The sequence below is a fragment of the Aquarana catesbeiana genome, linkage group LG08 (genome assembly GCF_042186555.1).
Source record: "Aquarana catesbeiana isolate 2022-GZ linkage group LG08, ASM4218655v1, whole genome shotgun sequence".
Classification (NCBI taxonomy): Eukaryota; Metazoa; Chordata; class Amphibia; order Anura; family Ranidae; genus Aquarana; species Aquarana catesbeiana.
The window spans coordinates 171,644,744-171,663,746 of NC_133331.1; the positions used below are offsets into that span (position 1 = coordinate 171,644,744).

The following is a 19,003-nucleotide window of genomic DNA, read 5'->3' on the forward strand; positions in this document are numbered from 1 at the left end:
AAACCTTGTATTGGCACACTTCTGGTGCCAATATGAGAGCTACAGCTCTGCTAAGAGCTACCTGGTCTCCCTCAGAATGCAATTTCCAAGCCACAACCAGTAACATCGCAATGCTCCCAAAGCAATTCTTTGAGCAGGGAATAATTTTGCCAAAAACATGGGAATGGTATGGGCAACCTAAGCTGAAAGCAACATAAAGTGCTTGGAATAAATGGCACATTGGTGGGCATCAAGAGGTACACTGGAGTTCAAGTAACGGTTTAGTGCAGTGGTCTCCAAACTGTGGCCCGGGGGCCAGATGCGGCTGTTTTGAAGGGGCACAATTCCTCCCGCTAATACCAATGATGGGGCAATTTCTCCCAATGACACCAACAATGGGGGCCCAATGACACCAATTATGGGGCACAATTCTTCCCAGTGACATCAGCAATGGGGGACAATTCCTCCCACTGACACCTATGATGAGGCACAATTACTGCCACTGAAACAAACGATGGGTCCCCACTGATGTTGGGACCTTTTCTACTTCCAATGGCCACAGTTCGGCCCCCCTAAAGTCTGAAGGACCATAAACTGGCTATTTGTTTATAAAGTTTGGAGACCCTTGGTTTAGTGAAAAAGAGGTTCCATTTTTTCTAATGTGACAGTGTGCTTTAAGTACAGTACCCTTAAGTATAGAAAAGAAAAAATATATAAAGGGCGCAAAGGAAACAATACAAAAATCAAATAATTATATACAATGTGTATCTGATTATTAAAGTGCACAATAACATAAACCATTAAAAATGTCCATAACAATCATATGTGAACAAATTTTCTTGTGTATGCTCCAACACCTTGAAAATAAAGTGCACACGTGCTTCAGTAAACTTGATAAAAGTGCTTCACCCGAAGTGATAACAAAATGCGCTGTTGTTATCATTTTGTTTTATCACTTCAGGTGAAGCACTTTTAGCAAGTTTACTGAAGCACGTGTGCACTTTATTTTCACAGTGTTGGAGCATACAGGAGAAGATTTGTTCACATATTTTGATTATTATGAATATTTTTGATGGTTTATTTTATTGTGCACTTTATTAATCAGATACACATTGTATATTATTAATTTGATATTTGATTTTTGTTATGTTTCCTTTGCGCCTTTATATATTTTTGCATTGTTATTAGTTTCTACAAAGTTTAGGTGCAGCACGGTATATAATCAACAAATTGTTTTTTGTATTGTGGCGCTGAGACCCAACACTTTCCCCCTCACAAAGTATAGAAAAAAAACCTAAGCACTTCAGAAAAGAGATCCACTACCCATTGATTATTGGGCATCTTTTTTTAAATAGCAGGTACATACAGTATATTAAAAAAAATAAAAATAAAAAAGGTTTAGGATAAAAAGTAAACATTTGCTGAGAAAATGTTCTGTCATCGCAATGCCCTTTAAAATGAACACTAATTTAAAACAAAAACTAAAAAAAGTTTGAGCTTGTTAACTATATTAAATGAACAAGAGAAGAGAAAGCGGACCCAATAGCTAACCCTAACCCAAGGAAAAAAGACATCACTATTGCAGTCCCCTCAGAGAACTCCTTGGGGACAACCTTAGGGCCATAAACCATAGAAAGTGTCCCTAAATAACCATTACTCAATCCCAGTAACGTGATAAAGATGATCGGATAGACGTCACTCTGGAAAAATACTTCATAAATGTGTTTCCGAGGTTGGTAATTACAAAACATAAACAAGGGGATGAAAAACGTTCGGAGGAAAACCATCGTTGGCAGCATTTTGCTGTTGGGTCCCGGGACTTGGATCCATGTTGTGATCTGCCGTCCACTCCAGTCAGCAAAGTTATAAACCAGGAAACAAGTCAAGGGTGTGAAGTATTTGTTGGTCCAAACGCTACCAGTGTATTTCTCAACAGACTCAATACCAGCAGAGATGGTGGGGAAGATGATGATGCTGACGAAGAAGGTGTAAAATAGGCAAGCGACCAGCACTTTGACTTTCTTCAGGATGGGGATTATCGGTGGAGAGTTTGTCTTTGATGAAGATATGTCAACGATCTCAGCAGGATCTTCAGATATGGAACTGTCTGTAGGCTCATTAGGTAAATTCATGTAATAGCTAAAAAAAAAAAAACAGAAACAAAATAAACACGTCATTGCTTTTATCAAAAGCATCTAAACTTTCAAATTAAGGAAGAAAGATAGCATTAGCAGTGTCGGAGGCAGTCACATAAATAAGAAGCAAATATACATAAACATTGTAAACCACGTACAATCATCAGTAGATCTAGTGATGAAGACAACAGAATTTCACCACTTGATCTCTGGAAGGTTTTACCCCCCCCCCTTCATGACCAGGCCATTTTTTGCTATTCAGCACTGTGTTATTTTAACTGGCAATTGTGCGGTCATGCAACAATGTACCCAAAGTAAAATGTTATCATATTTTCCCACAAATAGATCTTTTTTTTAGTGGTATTTGATCACCACTGGGTTTTTGCGATATAAATGAAAAAAGACCGAAAAGTTGGAAAAAAAAAAAAAAAAACACAATATTTTCTACTTTCTGTTATAAAACATATAAAAAAAAAAAAAAAATCGAATTTCTTCATAAATTTAGACCAAAGTGTATTCTGCTACATATCTTTGGTAAAAAAAATCCCAATAAGTGTATATTAATTGGTTTGGTTTTTGCGAAAGGTATAGCATCTACAAATTTTGGAATATTTAATGGAATTTATACAGCTATGACACTATACTAGTAATGGAGGTGATCAGTGACTTAAAGTGGGAGTGTGATAGTATAAAGGGCAATCTGGCGCTAGCCGACGCTGGCTGGGAGGTACACTGACTAACTAACATCACTAGTGACACTAATACAGTGATCAGTGATATTACTGTTCTAACTGTACTAATGACACTGGTTAGGAAGGGGTTAGCATCTAGGAAAAATCAAAGGGTTAACTGTGTGCCTAACAATGTTTAATGTGTGTAATGTGTGCTGCTTTTACTTCGCTATCTGGCTGCTTTTTCCCCGCTTTGCAGTGAGAAGAAACAGCCAGATTGCCATTACTTGTACACAGAGTTCTGTGTTTTTGTAAACACAGAACTCTGTGTGTGACTGGACACAGCCTAATAGCTGACTTCAGCCAAAACCACTGGCTGAAATCAGCTGCCATATGCGTGCTATGCCCAATCACAACACGGATCAGCAGGGGGTGTTTTAAAATGCCATTGTGCTTTAAAGCTGGCTTATATAGATTTAGGAGAACCTGGCCCTTAGGAAGTCTTTGGCTGGGTTCACACTAATGCAGCTCTGTGAGCCGTGTTTTGCGTGGGCACGGCAGCCCATTCATTTGAAAGCAAGGAAAAGGTCCCTGCTCCATTTTTGGAATCGCAGCCCACACGGAAACTGCAAGGGTAGTGTGGTTCCCAGAGGGTGAGCGATTTCCAGTACATGCAGCGTGCCATTAGGATTAATGGCACCTGCACACATCTCCTGCATTTTTCTGTGCAGGTGGTTGCGGCTGCAGGAACAGGTGTGGACCCGCAGTGGGAACCACTCGCACAGATGTGAACCTGGCCTTATAAATAACACGTTTGGCAGTAGGGGTTATGTCGCACTGGGAGCGGCATGCTCGATGGCCTGTGGCAGACCCTTAGGGTTCATGAGGATGGGAGATCTAGTCAAACACTGCATTTTCCATTCAAAGGCAAACAGATGTGTTCAAATGGAAAACAGTGCATGACCTCATTTGCCTGTAGTTCAAATGCACCTTAATACTAGGTTCACACTATTGCCGCTTTGCGTTCACATGGGCATTGCGACCTAATCATTTGAATGGGCTGATGTGCATGCATTTTGAAAACGCAGCGGGCAGAAAATTTTCCTGCAGTTCCAACACCAGCAAACATTATCCATTTTGAAATTGCCTGGGGGTGCCATTAAGAATGAATGGCAGCCTCGCAAGTTTTCAAAGAGCAGCACATTTTGGCTGCAGGTGGTTGCGGGTGCAGGAACAGGTGTGATTCCCGCACCTGCAGCAACTTGCAATAGTGTGAACCTAGCCGAATGGGCCATACGGGCTCAAAAAGAAAAAAGCAGCACAATGAAAAGCCGGTCAAATGCTGCCTCTAAACTGCCATGTGTACTGCTCAATTAAAGGGATTCAACTGTGCTTGACATGCGTTTTAATTTCGCATCTGATGCAGGAAAACAACGCCATGATCTCTCTTCCGGAGAACAGGGATCTGGAAAAAAGGAAGGTAGAACAATGTCTTGGTTTAAATGAAAATCAGAAACCACCTTCGGTAAAAAACTAGGATGAGGGCGTAGTACCACTCTATCCTTGTGTATAATCAAATAAGGCTCCTTACAGGAAAGAGCTGCTAATTCTGATACTCTACTAACAGAAGAGATGGCCACCAGAAAAATTAATTTCCTTGTCAACAAGACCAAAGGAATCTGACTTATTGGTTCAAAAGGCCGTTTCTGTAACACAGCCAGGACCAAATTCAAGTCCCAGGGGTTTAGGGGCGCTTTAACTGGAGGATTAAGACGCATCACCCCCTGCATAAAGTTTCGGACCAAAGAATGCGAAGCAAGTGGCCGCTGAAATAATACTGATAAAGCAGAGACCTGGCCCTTGATGGTACTCAAGGCCAGCTTCATCTCTAATCCCATCTGTAGAAAATCAAGGATTCTACCTATGACATATTTCCTGGGATGCCAACCTCTGGATTCACACCAGGTTATATAAGCCTTCCAGACTCTATGATAAATCATCCTGGAAGCTGGCTTCCTTGCATTAATCAAGGTAGATATGACAGGACCTGAGAGCCCACGACTCTTCAGAACGTGGGTCTCAATAGCCAAACCGTCAAATTTAGAGTTTGTAAGGCAGGATGGAACACTGGACCTTGAGATAACAGGTCTGGGCGTTCCGGTAGTGTCCACGGGGAACCTACCGTCATCCTTACTATTTCTGCATACCAAGTCCTTCTGGGCCAAGCGGGGGCCACCAGAAGTACCGACTTCCTTTCCTGCCTGATCCTGCGAAGGAGTCATGGTAGTAGCAGAATAGGCGGGAATGCGTAAATCAGTGAGAACCGATGCCACGGAATCACCAACGCATCCGTCCCGCATGCAAGAGGATCTTTTGTCCTTGCCACAAATCTGTCTATCTTTTTGTTGAATCGGGATGCAAAGAGATCTACATCTGGAACCCCCCATCTTTGGCATATGGCCCAAAAGACGTTGGGATGCAGAGACCATTCCCCTGGAAGTAACTGCTGGCGACTTAGATAGTTCGCCTGCCAATTCTCTATTCCCAGGATGAAAACTGCCGATATGCATGGCACATGCATCTCTGCCCAGACTAAGATCTGGTTCACCTCTTTTTGAGCAGCTTGGCTCTGGGTGCCTCCCTGATGATTGACATAAGCCACTGCTGTGGCATTGTCGGACTGGATCCTGACCGGACAACCCTGTAGCCTGATAGTCCAGGCCTTTAGAGCTAGCTGTATCGCCCGGATCTCCAGAATGTTGATGGGTAAGGTCCTCTCTGTCTTGGACCATACCCCTTGGACCGCAGCCTGTTCCAGAACTGCTCCCCAACCTGACAGACTGGCATCTGTTGTTACCACCGTCCAGGTAACCGGTAGAAAGGATTTCCCCTTCTGCAGGTTTTCGGGTATGAGCCACCAATTGAGGCTCTGACGCACCACATGCGACAGGTGCATCGGAAAGTCTAATGCCTGAACCTTCTTGTTCCAGGTCGACAGAATACTGTGTTGCAGCATTCTTGAGTGAAACTGAGCATAGGGAACTGCTTCGAATGAAGACACCATCTTCCCTAGTAGCCTCATACAAAGGCGGACTGAGGGACCCTTCTTGGTCCTTACTGTCAGAATCAGCTCTCTCAAAGCAGTGATCTTTGCCTGGGGTAGAAATATTTTCTCCTGGCTTGTATCTATAATCAGACCTAAATACTCCAGTCTTCTTACTGGTTTTAGGAAAGACTTTTCTAAGTTGAGGATCCAACCCACGTGTTCTAGATACCTGACCGTGGTCCTCAAGTTTCCATTCAAAGAGGCTACCGACCGGTCTATCAAGAGCAGGTCGTCTAGGTATGCTATGACAGCTATACCCTGAGCCCTTAATCTGGCCAGAGGAGGAGCCAAGATCTTTGTGAACACTTGAGGTGCAGTGGCTATCCCGAAAGGCAGAGCCACAAACTGGAAATGGCGCCCTCCTACCTCGAAGCGCAGAAACTTCTGATGAGCAGGAAAAATGGGCACATGCAGATATGCATCTCCGATGTCTATTGATGCCAGAAATTCTCCTCCCTGCAGGGTGGGAACTACTGTTCGAATTGATTCCATGCGGAAGGATTGAATCCTTAGGAATCGGTTCAGATCCCTTAAGTCCAAAATGGGCCTGACATCCCCATTTGGCTTTTGGACCGTAAAAAGGTTGGAATAGAAGCCCAATCCCTGGTCCTTTGCGGGAACTATCATAATGACCTCCTGCGACAAAAGTCGCTCTAACTCTAGAAGGAGCGACTGCTTCTTCTCTGGGTCTCTGGGAACATTTGATCTGAGGAACCGAGGAGAAGGGAATTCCTGAAACTCCAGCTTGTACCCTAAGGTTACCGTGGAGACTACCCATCTGTCCTGGAAGTCCTCGTGCTAGAGCTCTGAGAACTGTCGCAGTCTTCCCCCCACTCGAGTGAGCGGGGGCGCCCCCTCATGCAGAGGTCTTAGTGTTTTGCCTAGTAGGCTTCTTTCCCCAGGACTTCTTTTGTCCCTGGGGTTGACTCTTGTCTCTGGACCCCGATTGAGGCGGCCGTCGATACTGCCTGGAGGCTGAAGCCCCCGGCGCTGGGGAAAGAGTCCGTTTGAAAGAGGGACGCTTACTCTTCTTCTTGACAGGTAAGAGAGTGCTTTTCCCACAAGAGATTCTCTTGATATAGTTATCCAAGTCCTCTCCAAACAACCTTGCACCACGAAATGGAAACCCAGCCAGTAGCTTCTTACATGGTGCTTCGGCTGACCAATTTTTCAACCATAGGATTCTACGTACAATACCGTTCAAAAGTTTGGGGTCACATTGAAATGTCCTTATTTTTGAAGGAAAAGCACTGTACTTTTAAATGAAGCTAACTTTAAACTAGTCCTAACTTTAAACAAATATACTCTATACATTGCTAATGTGGTAAATGACTATTCTAACTGCAAATGTCTAGTTTTTGGTGCAATATCTACATAGGTGTATAGAGGCCCATTTCCAGCAACTATCACTCCAGTGTTCTAATGGTACAATGTGTTTGCTCATTGGCTCAGAAGGCTAATTGATGATTAGCAAACCCTTGTGCAATCATGTTCACACATCTAAAAACAGTCTAGCTCCTTCCAGAAGCTACAAAACTGACCTTCCTGTGAGCAGATTGAGTTTCTGGAGCATCACATTTGTGGGGTCAATTAAACGCTCAAAATGGCCAGAAAAAGAGAACTTTCATCTGAAACTCGACAGTCTATTCTTGTTCTTAGAAATGAAGGCTATTCCATGCGAGAAATTGCAAAGAAATTGAAGATTTCCTACAACGGTGTGTACTACTCCCTTCAGAGGACAGCACAAACAGGCTCTAACCAGAGTAGAAAAAGAAGTGGGAGGCCGCGTTGCACAACTAAGCAAGAAGATAAGCACATTAGAGTCTCTAGTTTGAGAAACAGACGCCTCACAGGTCCCCAACTGGCATCTTCATTAAATAGTACCCGCAAAACACCAGTGTCAACATCTACAGTGAAGAGGGATTTTGGGCTTCAGGGCAGAGTGGCAAAGAAAAAGCCATATCTGAGACTGGCCAATAAAAGAAAAAGATTAAGATGGGCAAAAGAACACAGACATTGGACAGAGGAAGACTGGAAAAAAGTGTTGTGGACGGATGCCAAAGGTGTGCAATGCTGTAATTGCTGCAAAAGGAGGATTCTTTGATGAAAGCAAAGTTTGATGTAAAAACAATGTTATTTCAAATACAAATCATTATTTCTAACCTTGTCAATGTCTTGACTCTATTTTCTATTCATTTCACAACGTATGGTGGTGAATAAGTGTGACTTTTCATGGAAAACACAAAATTGTTTGGGTGACCCCAAACTTTTGAACGGTAGTGTATATGCACCAACCCCAGTGAAAGACGGGAGGTTTGCACGATAGAATCTCTAATGGCGTCAACCACAAAGCATAAGGCCGCTGGAAGGTTAGCAAACCCCTGGGCCTGCTGTTCAGGTAATACTTTGATGACCTGCTTAACATGGTCTCTTAAGTATTGACAGACTCCAATCGCTGCTACTGCAGGTTGGGCCACTGATCCTGCTAAGGAGAAAACATCCTTCAATAGGGATTCCATCCTCTTATCTACAGGATCCCTGAGCATCTGAGCATTGTCTACAGGACAAGTCAGGCTATTATTTACGGAGGAAATGGCGGCATCAATAGCCGGTATTCCCCACATTTTAATAAACTTTTCTTCCATCGGATAAAGTGTTGAAAACCTTCTCGGCGGAAAAAAACGTTTGTCTGGGTGATCCCGCTCAGAATAAATGAGCTTTTCAAGTAAAGTATGAACAGGAAAAGCATGTGCTGCTTGGAAAGGTTTCAGTGACCCCAAAGCAGAAGAGGATTCCTTAGCAGTTTCAGGTATGGGCAACTTAAATGTGGAGCGGACCAATCCAGTGAGGATCTGCACTAAGACTTTCTCCTCTTGGGAAGTCGCAGAGGGTCCCTCTCCACCTGATTCCCCCGAAGAGGAATCATCCGTCCCATCCCGATCCTCTGAAAGGGATTCATCTCCTTTATCCCAGAGCTCCTCTGTCTGAGGGTCTTGGGGAACAGAGGAAAGCCTAGTGCGTTTTCTTCCACTGGGTGAAGACGTACTCACGGCCATTAATCTTTCCTCTAGACCATTAATGGTTGAGGAAAAAACCTCTTGTGTAATATATACAGGGGCTGAAGTGCCAGAGGCAGGTGTAGCCCCTGATCCCGATGGCTCTCCCCGGCTAGCTGTCCCTGGCCCATCTTTAGGGGGGGGAGGATGCTGCCGACAGGGGGCCCTCAGAACCTGAACGAGATCCCCTAGTGTCTCTGGTTCCTGGGGTGCTTGAACTTCTTCTACCCATAGTGCAAAGCAACAAGGTGTGAGGTATACAAATGAACACTGCCCGCTGAGCGATGTAGTCTGGCTAAAAGCCTTGCTACCCAATGCTCAGTCTGGTGTTACTTCAGTAAATGCTGCCTAGGAGAATACCTGTGTCCCACCTTACAAGCGACCGTCAGCTCTGTGTCTCTCAGAAGGCTGAGTGCACCTGTACAGAGTGCCTTTAATAGCCTGCAGCTGGCCTGAGTGGGAGTCTAAGCACTCTGTGCTGACGTCCCGCCCCCTCCTCTACCGCCCCCCCCCCCTCGAGTTTTGAAAAAAACGAGTGCTTCCCGCACTGCCGACTCTCCTGTCATGCTTCTGGAGAAAGGCTGGGGATGGGGGGGAGGAGGGAGGCTGGTAACAAGATCTGCCTGAATGGCTATCTTCAGAGATGGTGGCCATTAGGCCGCAGAGCCCGGGTGGTATAACCACTTTCTAGACCCCTGTGGCCCCTCTCTAGCCTGGGGGGGAACATTCAAACATGAGAAATCCCCCCTTCCACCTTACCTGTTTGCAGCCTGCTTGAGACGCTGGGACATAATCAGCGATTACAACACCTGAGACAGAGTCAGCATGTGCAGGTTTGTGCTCTTGGCAGCCCCCGGTGGTCACAATAGGCATAGCATGCATTTACCTTAAAGGAGAAAAGCCACTAGAACTCAAAAATTCTGTGGAATCTCCTCTTACCTTATCCAGCCGCAGGGTGCTGTTTACACAGACCCAATCTTCACCTCTCACGGTGGGCTCCGTTTGAAAAAACCGTCAGAGACTGGGGCCCCCATCAGTAGGGGGATCCAACAGTTCTGGGACCGTAAAGCACCTCGCCAGAAATTAGGAAGTTTAAAGCCATTTTCTGATCTGCGGGGTCCAACTCTCTAAAAAGAGAAGCATTACGGGTAAAACCTCGTTTCTTCGGACACGAGGCCCGGGTACCATTCAATTCGGCCATGAAAAGACACTTTGAATGGATCCGGTTCGCCTGGCTTGCCCCAGTATAGGATCTTAGGATATTCCCTTTGGAGCTCAGCACAGGACATCTTTACACGTCCATCACCTAAGACACTGGCGTAAAAACTGAGGTATCCCTGCAAGGGGGAGGGATTATATAGGGGGTTGAACTTCCTGATAGGGTGTGCCAGTGTCCAATCACCAGTGATACCTATATAACCCATCAGTAATTACTGTGGCTCTGTGTCCCGTGATGTTCGAGAAAGAAAAGGGGGCTTTGAGATTCCGATAAGCACCCCGCCCGCAGACCCTGACAACCACCGGCCAGGGTTGTCAGGAAGAGCCCCTTTTCCCCATCAACATGGGGACAAGGTGCATTGGGGTGGGGGTGCAGGCCCCCCCCCTGCCCCAAAGCACCCACCCCCCCATATTGAGGGAATATGGCCTGGTATGGTTCAGGAGGAGGGGGGGCACTCGCTCGTCCCCACCCCCTTTCCTGACCTTGCCAGGCTGCATGCTCAGGTAAGGGTCTGGTATGGATTTTGGGGGGGATCCCACGCCTTTTTTTGGTCCCCTTAAAATCCATACCAGACTGAAGGGACTAGTATAGTGTCTTGGATGATGAACTCTATGCCGTTTCTTTTTTTTTTCAATTTTATTTAGCGTGAAGTTTCCCCTAAAGATTTATACCAGACACAAAGGGCCTGTTTTTTTCGGGATCAAAGACGGATCCCGTTCATTGAAGTCAGACTTAAGTCGCAGGGAAAAGTGGCATCCACAGTTGTATGACTGTCGTGTCTTACCAGTGTGAACCCAGGCTTATATGCAAGTAATGTGGACTGTATTATTTTTTTAAACAAACACACCATATAACACTATTGGATTTTTTTCTACTGGCTCAATTTTAATTTTCCACTGGGGAAACATTTAAGGATAGCGAGGTGGAATACAGCCGCTGATTTCCTCTACGAGCAATGTACGGATTGGATGTATTTAGCAAGCTTTAGTTACAGAAGGCAAGTCCCTTTCCAGCTGTCTGTAATGGCAAAGGTCACAAAGTCTGGATGTTCACTTTTTTACTACATACATTATTCACAGTGGGACATCAGATATACAGTGCATAATCTTGGACTTTTATTTTATAGTACACAACACTTTCAACATTGCTTGTCTGCTGTGTTTAAACACAGAGATAAATCCTTTTCCTTATTATACATTATTTTAGGCCTGTTATAATACTGAATATTTTGTGTATTTTTAATAATTTATTGCAGAAATCTTTTAAGTTTAGGGAACGTTTGCAAGAATAGTGCCAGTGTTGTATTTAAAAGTGCAGTTTTAAAACCGTAGTGTATATGACTCTTAAGTGTTGTTTTTAACTTGACCCAAAATGCTTAAAGCTGGGCTCCACCGGGCCATTCACAAGGCGCAGCACACTTCGCGCATGCACATGCACATTAGGGAACCGGCTGTAAAGCCGCAAGGATCCACTGCGCGTTTTCCTTAAAGGAAAGGCGGCCGCAGCACCCGAGAGCTCTATGCTTTGCGTGATCCTTTGACAGGCAAGTATCTTAATATTAAAAGTCAGCAGCTACAGTATTTGTAGCTGCTGACTTTTAATTATTTTGTGAGGGGGCAGAACTCCTCTTTCCAGTAGATGTAACCTCTAAGGCTGCATTCACTTAGCGTAGCTGGAACAAGCATTCCCCATCACGATTTTGTGTGTTGCACATAGGGCAGCACATCCATTTCATGGGCTGCCCTATGCGTGTGTGTCACTCAAAAAAAAAGCTCATGCTCCTTTTTGGGCGATAAGCGTAGCGTGTTTATAAACTCACATTTTGCCTTAATCGTGCAGATTTGCATCATGTTTGGGGTGCTATTATACAAAATTCACCCAAAACCGCGTTGTGCAGCGATTTGTAATCGCAGCTGGAACTGCAGTGATTCGGCCTTGATCCCAAATTGCAAGATGTGAATGGGGCCTAGGTGAATAACATCATTTTTTTTTTTTTTCTTTTACTAAAGCATGTGTATCAAACAATGGCCATATGTTTCAAAAGAAATTCCTTTTTCACATGTTTACTCAACCTATGTTGCAGTTCAGTGCTGCTGGTTTCCCGTAGCACTTTTGTGGTCATTTCATGTCATTTCTCAGGGTGGGCTTTCTGAAACCCTAAGGCCACACTCAGATGGAGCGGAATCCATCCAAGCGAATGTGCCTGCTCAGCGGGGGATCTCTAAGCTGACCCCCGCTGAGCAGGCAGATGACAGGACCATGTCCGCTCCGCTATGCAGAGTGGACACGGACATAGTCTGCTGTTCTCTATGTGGTGGTCAGATGGAAAGGGACTGCATGTCCGTTTCTATCCGACTGTCATCCGATCTGCCGAATAGATGGCAAACGTACCCCCATTCGTCTGTTTTTAGAGGCCTGGATCGGATGCTGGCAGGTGACAGTGGACGCTGACATCCGCTACCCCATAGAGAATGGGTGGTCCGATTGGGTCCGCCTAAAAAGGCGGACCCGATCTGTCTGCTGGTGTGAAAGGGGCCTAACACCCAAAAACAGCTAAACACTATTAGTGGGCAGCACAGTGGTTAAGTGGAAAGTACATCTGCCTAGCAGCATTAGGGTCATCGGTTCAAATCCCAACCATGACACCATCTGCCTGGAGTTTGCAAGTTCTCCCTGGACTTGGGTGGGTTTCATCTGGTACTCCTGTTTCCTCCCACACTCCAAAGACATGCTGGTAGGTCAAATGGCTCCTGTCTAAATTGTCCCTAGTATGTGAACGTATGAATGTGAGTTAAAAACCTTAGATTGTAAGCTCCTCGAGGGCAGGGACTGCTGTGAATATACAATATAAATGTAAAGAGCTGTGTAAATTGACAGTGCTATATAAGTACCTGTAATATATAAAATAATAGTTCACGCCTGAATACCAAATCAATAAATAAGGTGAAGTGCTCCTAAATACACAATCCCACTGCATAATATAAAGTGATAAAATGTGAGGAAACCAATATGATATTATCAATAGTGACCACACATATACATACAGTAAATAATGCCAGAACACCCATGTGCAATAGATCACTAATAGTGCATAATGAAGTGCAAGCGATGTGATTCAAAAGTCACGTATAACATGTATATTTATTGATCAGTCTATTATTGATTATTATTGATCAGTCTATTATTGTAATCTTCCCACACCTGCATGTGTGCCACACAGTGAAACCCTTCCACCAATCGTGCCTATTGGGTATGCTCTCACCTGGAATATAGGACCTCTTAAAATTACAGGAGGTCACATAAGCCATATACCCCACAGGGGTTAGTCCTCTCTCCTTAAGGACTTCTCCAGGCACAGGGTTCCTCCTCCTGCACAGGTTTAGCAATAGTCTCAGCACAGCTCCATAAAACAAAGACACATCATTGTGCGTTCCATAAAAAACAGATTTATTATAATAATTATTATAATAAATGAACACTTACATTCACATAGGCAGGTAGTTCACTTATCAAATTCCTATATACCTCCCCCTCTGTGGCTAATACAGATGGATCCTACTCCTTCAAACTCCTGAGAATGCACCTAAAGTGATGACCTCAATCTATTGTTTATTCAATCTATTGTTGCAATTCAGTGCTGCTGGTCTCTTGCAGCCTTTTCATGTCCATATGCATACATTCCGGTGATAGCTGCAGGGCATTTCTCGGGGTGAGCTTCCGATGGTGACAATAGTGGACAATGCCTGTATAATGCATGCTCAAACAGTAGCTATTGACAGCCCATGTGGACAGGATGGCAACGCAGCAGCACATATTGGAGACTGAGACAAGGCACTGTCAGCCTATAAAAATGAAGGTGACCTTAACTTGATATTAAAGACAAAAAACAAACATGTTATACTTACCTGCTCTGTGCAGTGATTTTGCACAGAGCAGCCCCGATCCTCCTCTTCTCCGGTGCCACTTTGGCACTCCTGGCCTCTCCCTCCTGCTGAGTGCCCCCACGCAAGCAGCTTGCTATTGGGGCACCCGAACTGGAGCCGCTGCTCTGTGTGTCCATTCAGACACAGACCTGCAGATTGGCCCCGCCCTCTCGATCTCCTGAAACCTGGGAAAAGTGTGTGGGCCGCTCAGGCTCGATTGGGAGATTGGGAAGGGGTATATAGACAGGGCATCCGCAGCTGCTGCTAGAGTGCTGACGGGATGGAGCTTGTCCTGGCTCCTGCAAAGGTTTAAGGAAGGAAGGGTGACCTCTGGAAGTCACATATCTATGGTGTCCTGCTGCAATGAACGGAGTGGCAATCTCAGCCCGGACTCTGACCAGGCCACGCCCCCAATGCATTTCACTCCGCCCCTCGGAGCTTAGTCATGGGGATCTTAGTCTCCTTAGTCTCAGGACTGGTGCACTGACTGTGACTGACAGCAGCAGGAATCAATGGCTCCCGCTGCTACTGCCAAAAGCCAATTGGGAGTGTGAGTCCTCGGAGAGGCAAGGCTCTTTAGGACATTGCTGGATCCAGAGGGGGTTCAGGTAAGCATTAGGGGAAAGGGGGTGTTGGAGTATTGCTGCACACAGAAGTTTTTTTGCATTCATGCATACAAATACATGAGGGTAAAAAACCTTGTGCCTTTACATCCACTTTAAAATGTTACTGAACCCAGGACCCTGCATTTATTATATCTGGACTTCCACAGTACACAGAACATGGAAATGCAATTATTTTAGAAAATATAAACTGCGGAATACCTTTTCTCAAAAGCAGTATATAGCAATCGTGTGACTTTTATTAGTGTCTGGTTAAAGCTTATAGGAGTAGTTTTCATTTTCCTATGACTGTCTTATGAGGCTGCAGGACCCCTGACCCTCTGTCTGGACAGTGCTGATTGGCCCTGTGATGATCACATGCACCCTCCCAAGAAAAAAAAAAAAGACAACTCTCTAGCAATACACACCAAACTGAGTATGAGCAGAATGCCCCCAAGGCTCTATTCTATCAGCAGATAGATTGGAGACAGTGGAAGAAGGGGAGGATCAGAGAAGACAGGATCAAACAGCCTTTTTACACAATGTGGAGGATTTACCCCTTAGGTTCCACAGTAAGTATAACAAGGATGCTTTACTGCATATAAATACTGGTTTTCTATTGTGGGTTTGGTAACACTTTAATGGCAGGACCACCAAGTACTTTTTTTTTTAAGAAAGCCAAATATTTAAAAGGTTAAGATGACTTTTAAATTTACATTAGCAAGTTAAAGCTTACATGGGATTTTATTAATCGGGTTCACACATATTGTAACATGGATGTAAAACAAGAGTGTAAGCTGTGTAGGGCAATGATAATGTGCAATGTGCAGTATTCTAGAGTAACCAAAAACCAGATTATAAAAGCCATCGAAGTGAGCAAGAGCAGAAGTATCCTGTTCACATCCACACAGCACAGTTTTCTTGTTGTCCTATGTCAGCATTTCTCCCCCAGAATTGTCAATCTCCTGGTCCCCTGCTGCGGCCAGTGGTTCCTTCTACCCACCCATACTTCCCTAGATGACAACACAGTGACGTAGAAGTTGGCGGCAGGAACCACTAAGCCCAGCAGGGGGTCAGGTATTGGACACTCTGGGAGGGTTCAGTATCTGAAGACTTCTTTATCATAGCGACATTCAGTGGCAGGCAGTGGGAGACGTGTTTCCTAGCTTCTTTGCTGGTAACAGGTTTATTGGCACCTTTATTTCACAGTCACTTCAAGAGGTATAATTCTGTTTATATAGAAAACATAAAACTGTGGCTGTGTGATGCCAAGGAATTGTAAACGCTGGATGAGGAGTTACGTTGGAATGTTTGATGAACACTGGAATTACTGATAGCTAAAATAATAAATCAAATAGGAATAATATTACGGAATGTATCCTCCAGCATCTCTCTATATAGTGCAGCCACCGCTGCTGCCTCAATAACCTGGGATTTATCTAACCTACACGCTAAAACTCTCTGAAGCTTTTGCAGCAATAGGGCCACCGGATCAATCCCCACGCCATTCTACCTGCTTGGAGTTTGTAGGTTCCCCTGTGTATGGATATGAATGGGTTTCTTCTAAGTTCTCCAGTATCCTAAAAGACTCTCTCTCTAAACTGACCCTAGGTATTGTATTTGTGACTGTAACAGTCATTTAAATCATACCAAAGTAAGCCGATTTAATTTCTGATTGGATACTACAGGTCATTACATGGCATTATTCTCATGCATATTGTGTGCTATGCATGTACATCAAAGTACATTTCTATTGTTGGGGCTGTTTGCATAAAAAAAGTCTATCTTATGCAAAACCCTAAGGCTCGGTTCACACTGGGGCGACTTGGGATCCGACTTGTACGCCCTCAAGTCGCCCCAAGTCGCCCCAGAAATAGTTTTGATGGGAGTTAACGCTAGTGTCTTAATAGACACTACTGAAGTCGCTCCGACTTCAGAGCGTACTCCCTGTATTACTTTGATCCGACTTGGTAGGCGACCTGTACCATAGAAATCAATGGAAGTCGCCTCCAAGTCGGATCTCTCTGTAAAGTCAAGCGACTTTGCAGGGAAAACCCCTCCCTCCCCCCCTCCCTCCCAGAGAGCTGATTGGCCACAGGCGAAGTCGCCTGTCATGGAGGCGACTTCAAGTCGCCTCGTAATTTGCCGAAGTCGCGTCGGAGTTGCGTCGAAGTCGCGTCGAGGTCGCGTCGAAGCCGCCGTGCAAAGTCGCGCTAAAGTCGTGTTGCCCATGTGTGAACCGACCCTAAGGCAAAAAAAATCCCAATCTTTGCAACTGAATTGTTCTAACTCAGCTGTGCGCTGCCACCTGCTGTCAACAAATGATTTTGCAGGTGATCTGCTATATAATTTATTCTGGGTCATTTTTTATACATAAGAAATACCAAACAATAAGGAAAAAAACTCTTTTTTTAATTGCTAATAAAAACAACAAGACTCATGCAGTGGAACGGAAGTGAAAGAGAACAAACAGCTTATCACAGGTTCACTATTGAGAAACCCTATTGTAGCCTGATAATTATATATGGCGTATACATGTAATAATAGCATATTTTATTATTTCCTTTTTATAGTCTCCATATTTATATGCAGATCAAGCTGTCCGAGAGACAATAAAAAGGGCTGGGACAAACTATAGCATTCTCAGGGGTGCATGAGCAGCTGCAGCAAGAGTTTTACTTTGCTAGGTTTAAAGCAGCGGTCCAACCTTTGTGGCACCAGGGACCAGTTTCATGGCAGCCAATTTTCCCAGGGTCGGGGACGGGGGGGAGGGGGGGGGGGGGGTGTTGTTTGGTGGACGGGTGGGGGATGGGATATTCACAAAGTCTGTCTTTATTCCCCCTTTACAGCACAGTCCCTCCTTTATATCAGTGTCCTCAGTTCCTGCTTCACTTCCTTTACCCCCCTTTACAGTGCAGTCCCCTTTACATCACAGTGCTCCTTTACATTAATGTAATGGGGGGCCACTCTGTAAAGGGGACTGCATTGTAAAGGGGGACTGTCTGCACTGTAAAGGGGGCTCTGTAATATAAAGAGGACTGCACTGTAAAATGTGATTGCAGTGCAGTCCTCTTTTTTTATTATTGTGCCCCCTTTACAGTGCAGTTGGCTTTATATCACAGCCCCCTTTATATTACAGTGCCCCCTTTACAGAGCAGTCCCCTTTATATTACCGTGCCCCTAGCAATTACAGCCTCCATCACAGTGCCCCTGCATTCTGCCCCCCCCCTCCCCATTTCCTCTCTCCCCATTGTAATCTTAAAGAATATGCCAATCCAAAACTTTTAGTTTTGGATGGAGTATGCCAATGCAAACACATTATATGTGTCATAATCTTAATTCTATAGGTGTGTAGTTTAAGAGAATAATTAGTGGCTATAAATCAAAGCTAAGCTGTCAACTAAAATGTCAAATAACAAAACATATATGTTTTTCAGTTTTGGACAGAGTAATGAACTCCTGTCATTTGACTGCTGCCTGTGTTCCCACTATGGAGATTTACCCTCCATATCTGTCCTGGTGAACATGGTCATCGAGTTAAGATGTGGTGGGGAATCCACAACGCCAGAGTTGTCACCCGAACAATATGTGACAGTAAATCTTCCAATAGGGACACCTGTTCAGTAGACAGCTGTCTAATCTCACCTTTTAGAGATTTCTTTGCAGATCCTGTTGCATCTCAAAAGATAGAAAATCTCTCCACAGGCAGAAAAAAAAGAAAAGAAAAAAAACCTGTTTTAACCTATTTGATCTTGAAGAAAAAAAAAAAAAGGCTACAGAGAAATTTTAACTCACGTGAAGGAAAAGGTAACCTTCCCTAGGTTTACAGTTTTATGAAGCTTCTAAATCCATAGATGTCCTGCTCATCCTATGGCTTTGCTGCTTACTAAGCCACTAGTTTTCAGCAAGTATGCATGTTACAAACTCTGATATCACTAACTGCAGTCTAAGGCAAGCCATAGGTGATGCAACGTGGTTGCAGGAAAAAAAAAACACTCAATTCCACCATCAACACAGTCAAGTGTTGATGGGGGAATCCCTCCCGCATCACTATTGTGTTCTGCTGGTGGGGAGCCTTCCCTGCTGACAGAACACAATGATTACCGCTGGCAGCTAGCCGACGGCAGTAATCGCATTAAAAAATCAGATTGGTTGTACCACCAGCCTGCCCATTGATGAATCGAATCTCGGCTGCTCCCTGCTGAACCCGCTGAGATTCAATCCATCTATGGCTGGCTTAAGTCAGCAACTCACTAAAAAGTAAAAAACATAGGCTGAGAAGAGTGAAGAGAGAGAGTCAAGCAAGTAATAA

General features: G+C 44.5%; 1 protein-coding gene across 1 annotated transcript in view; it reads right to left on the bottom strand.

Moving 5' to 3' along the window:
• Positions 1 to 1,066: 1,066 nt before the first annotated feature.
• Positions 1,067 to 19,003, bottom strand: part of SLC29A3 (solute carrier family 29 member 3) — a 115,399-nt gene continuing 97,462 nt past the window's right edge. Inside the window, exon 6 of the mRNA XM_073596704.1 lies at positions 1,067 to 2,118. Within this exon, the coding sequence (XP_073452805.1) occupies positions 1,485 to 2,118 (634 nt within the window). The 3' untranslated portion in view covers positions 1,067 to 1,484. The remainder of the gene's footprint in view (positions 2,119 to 19,003) is intronic.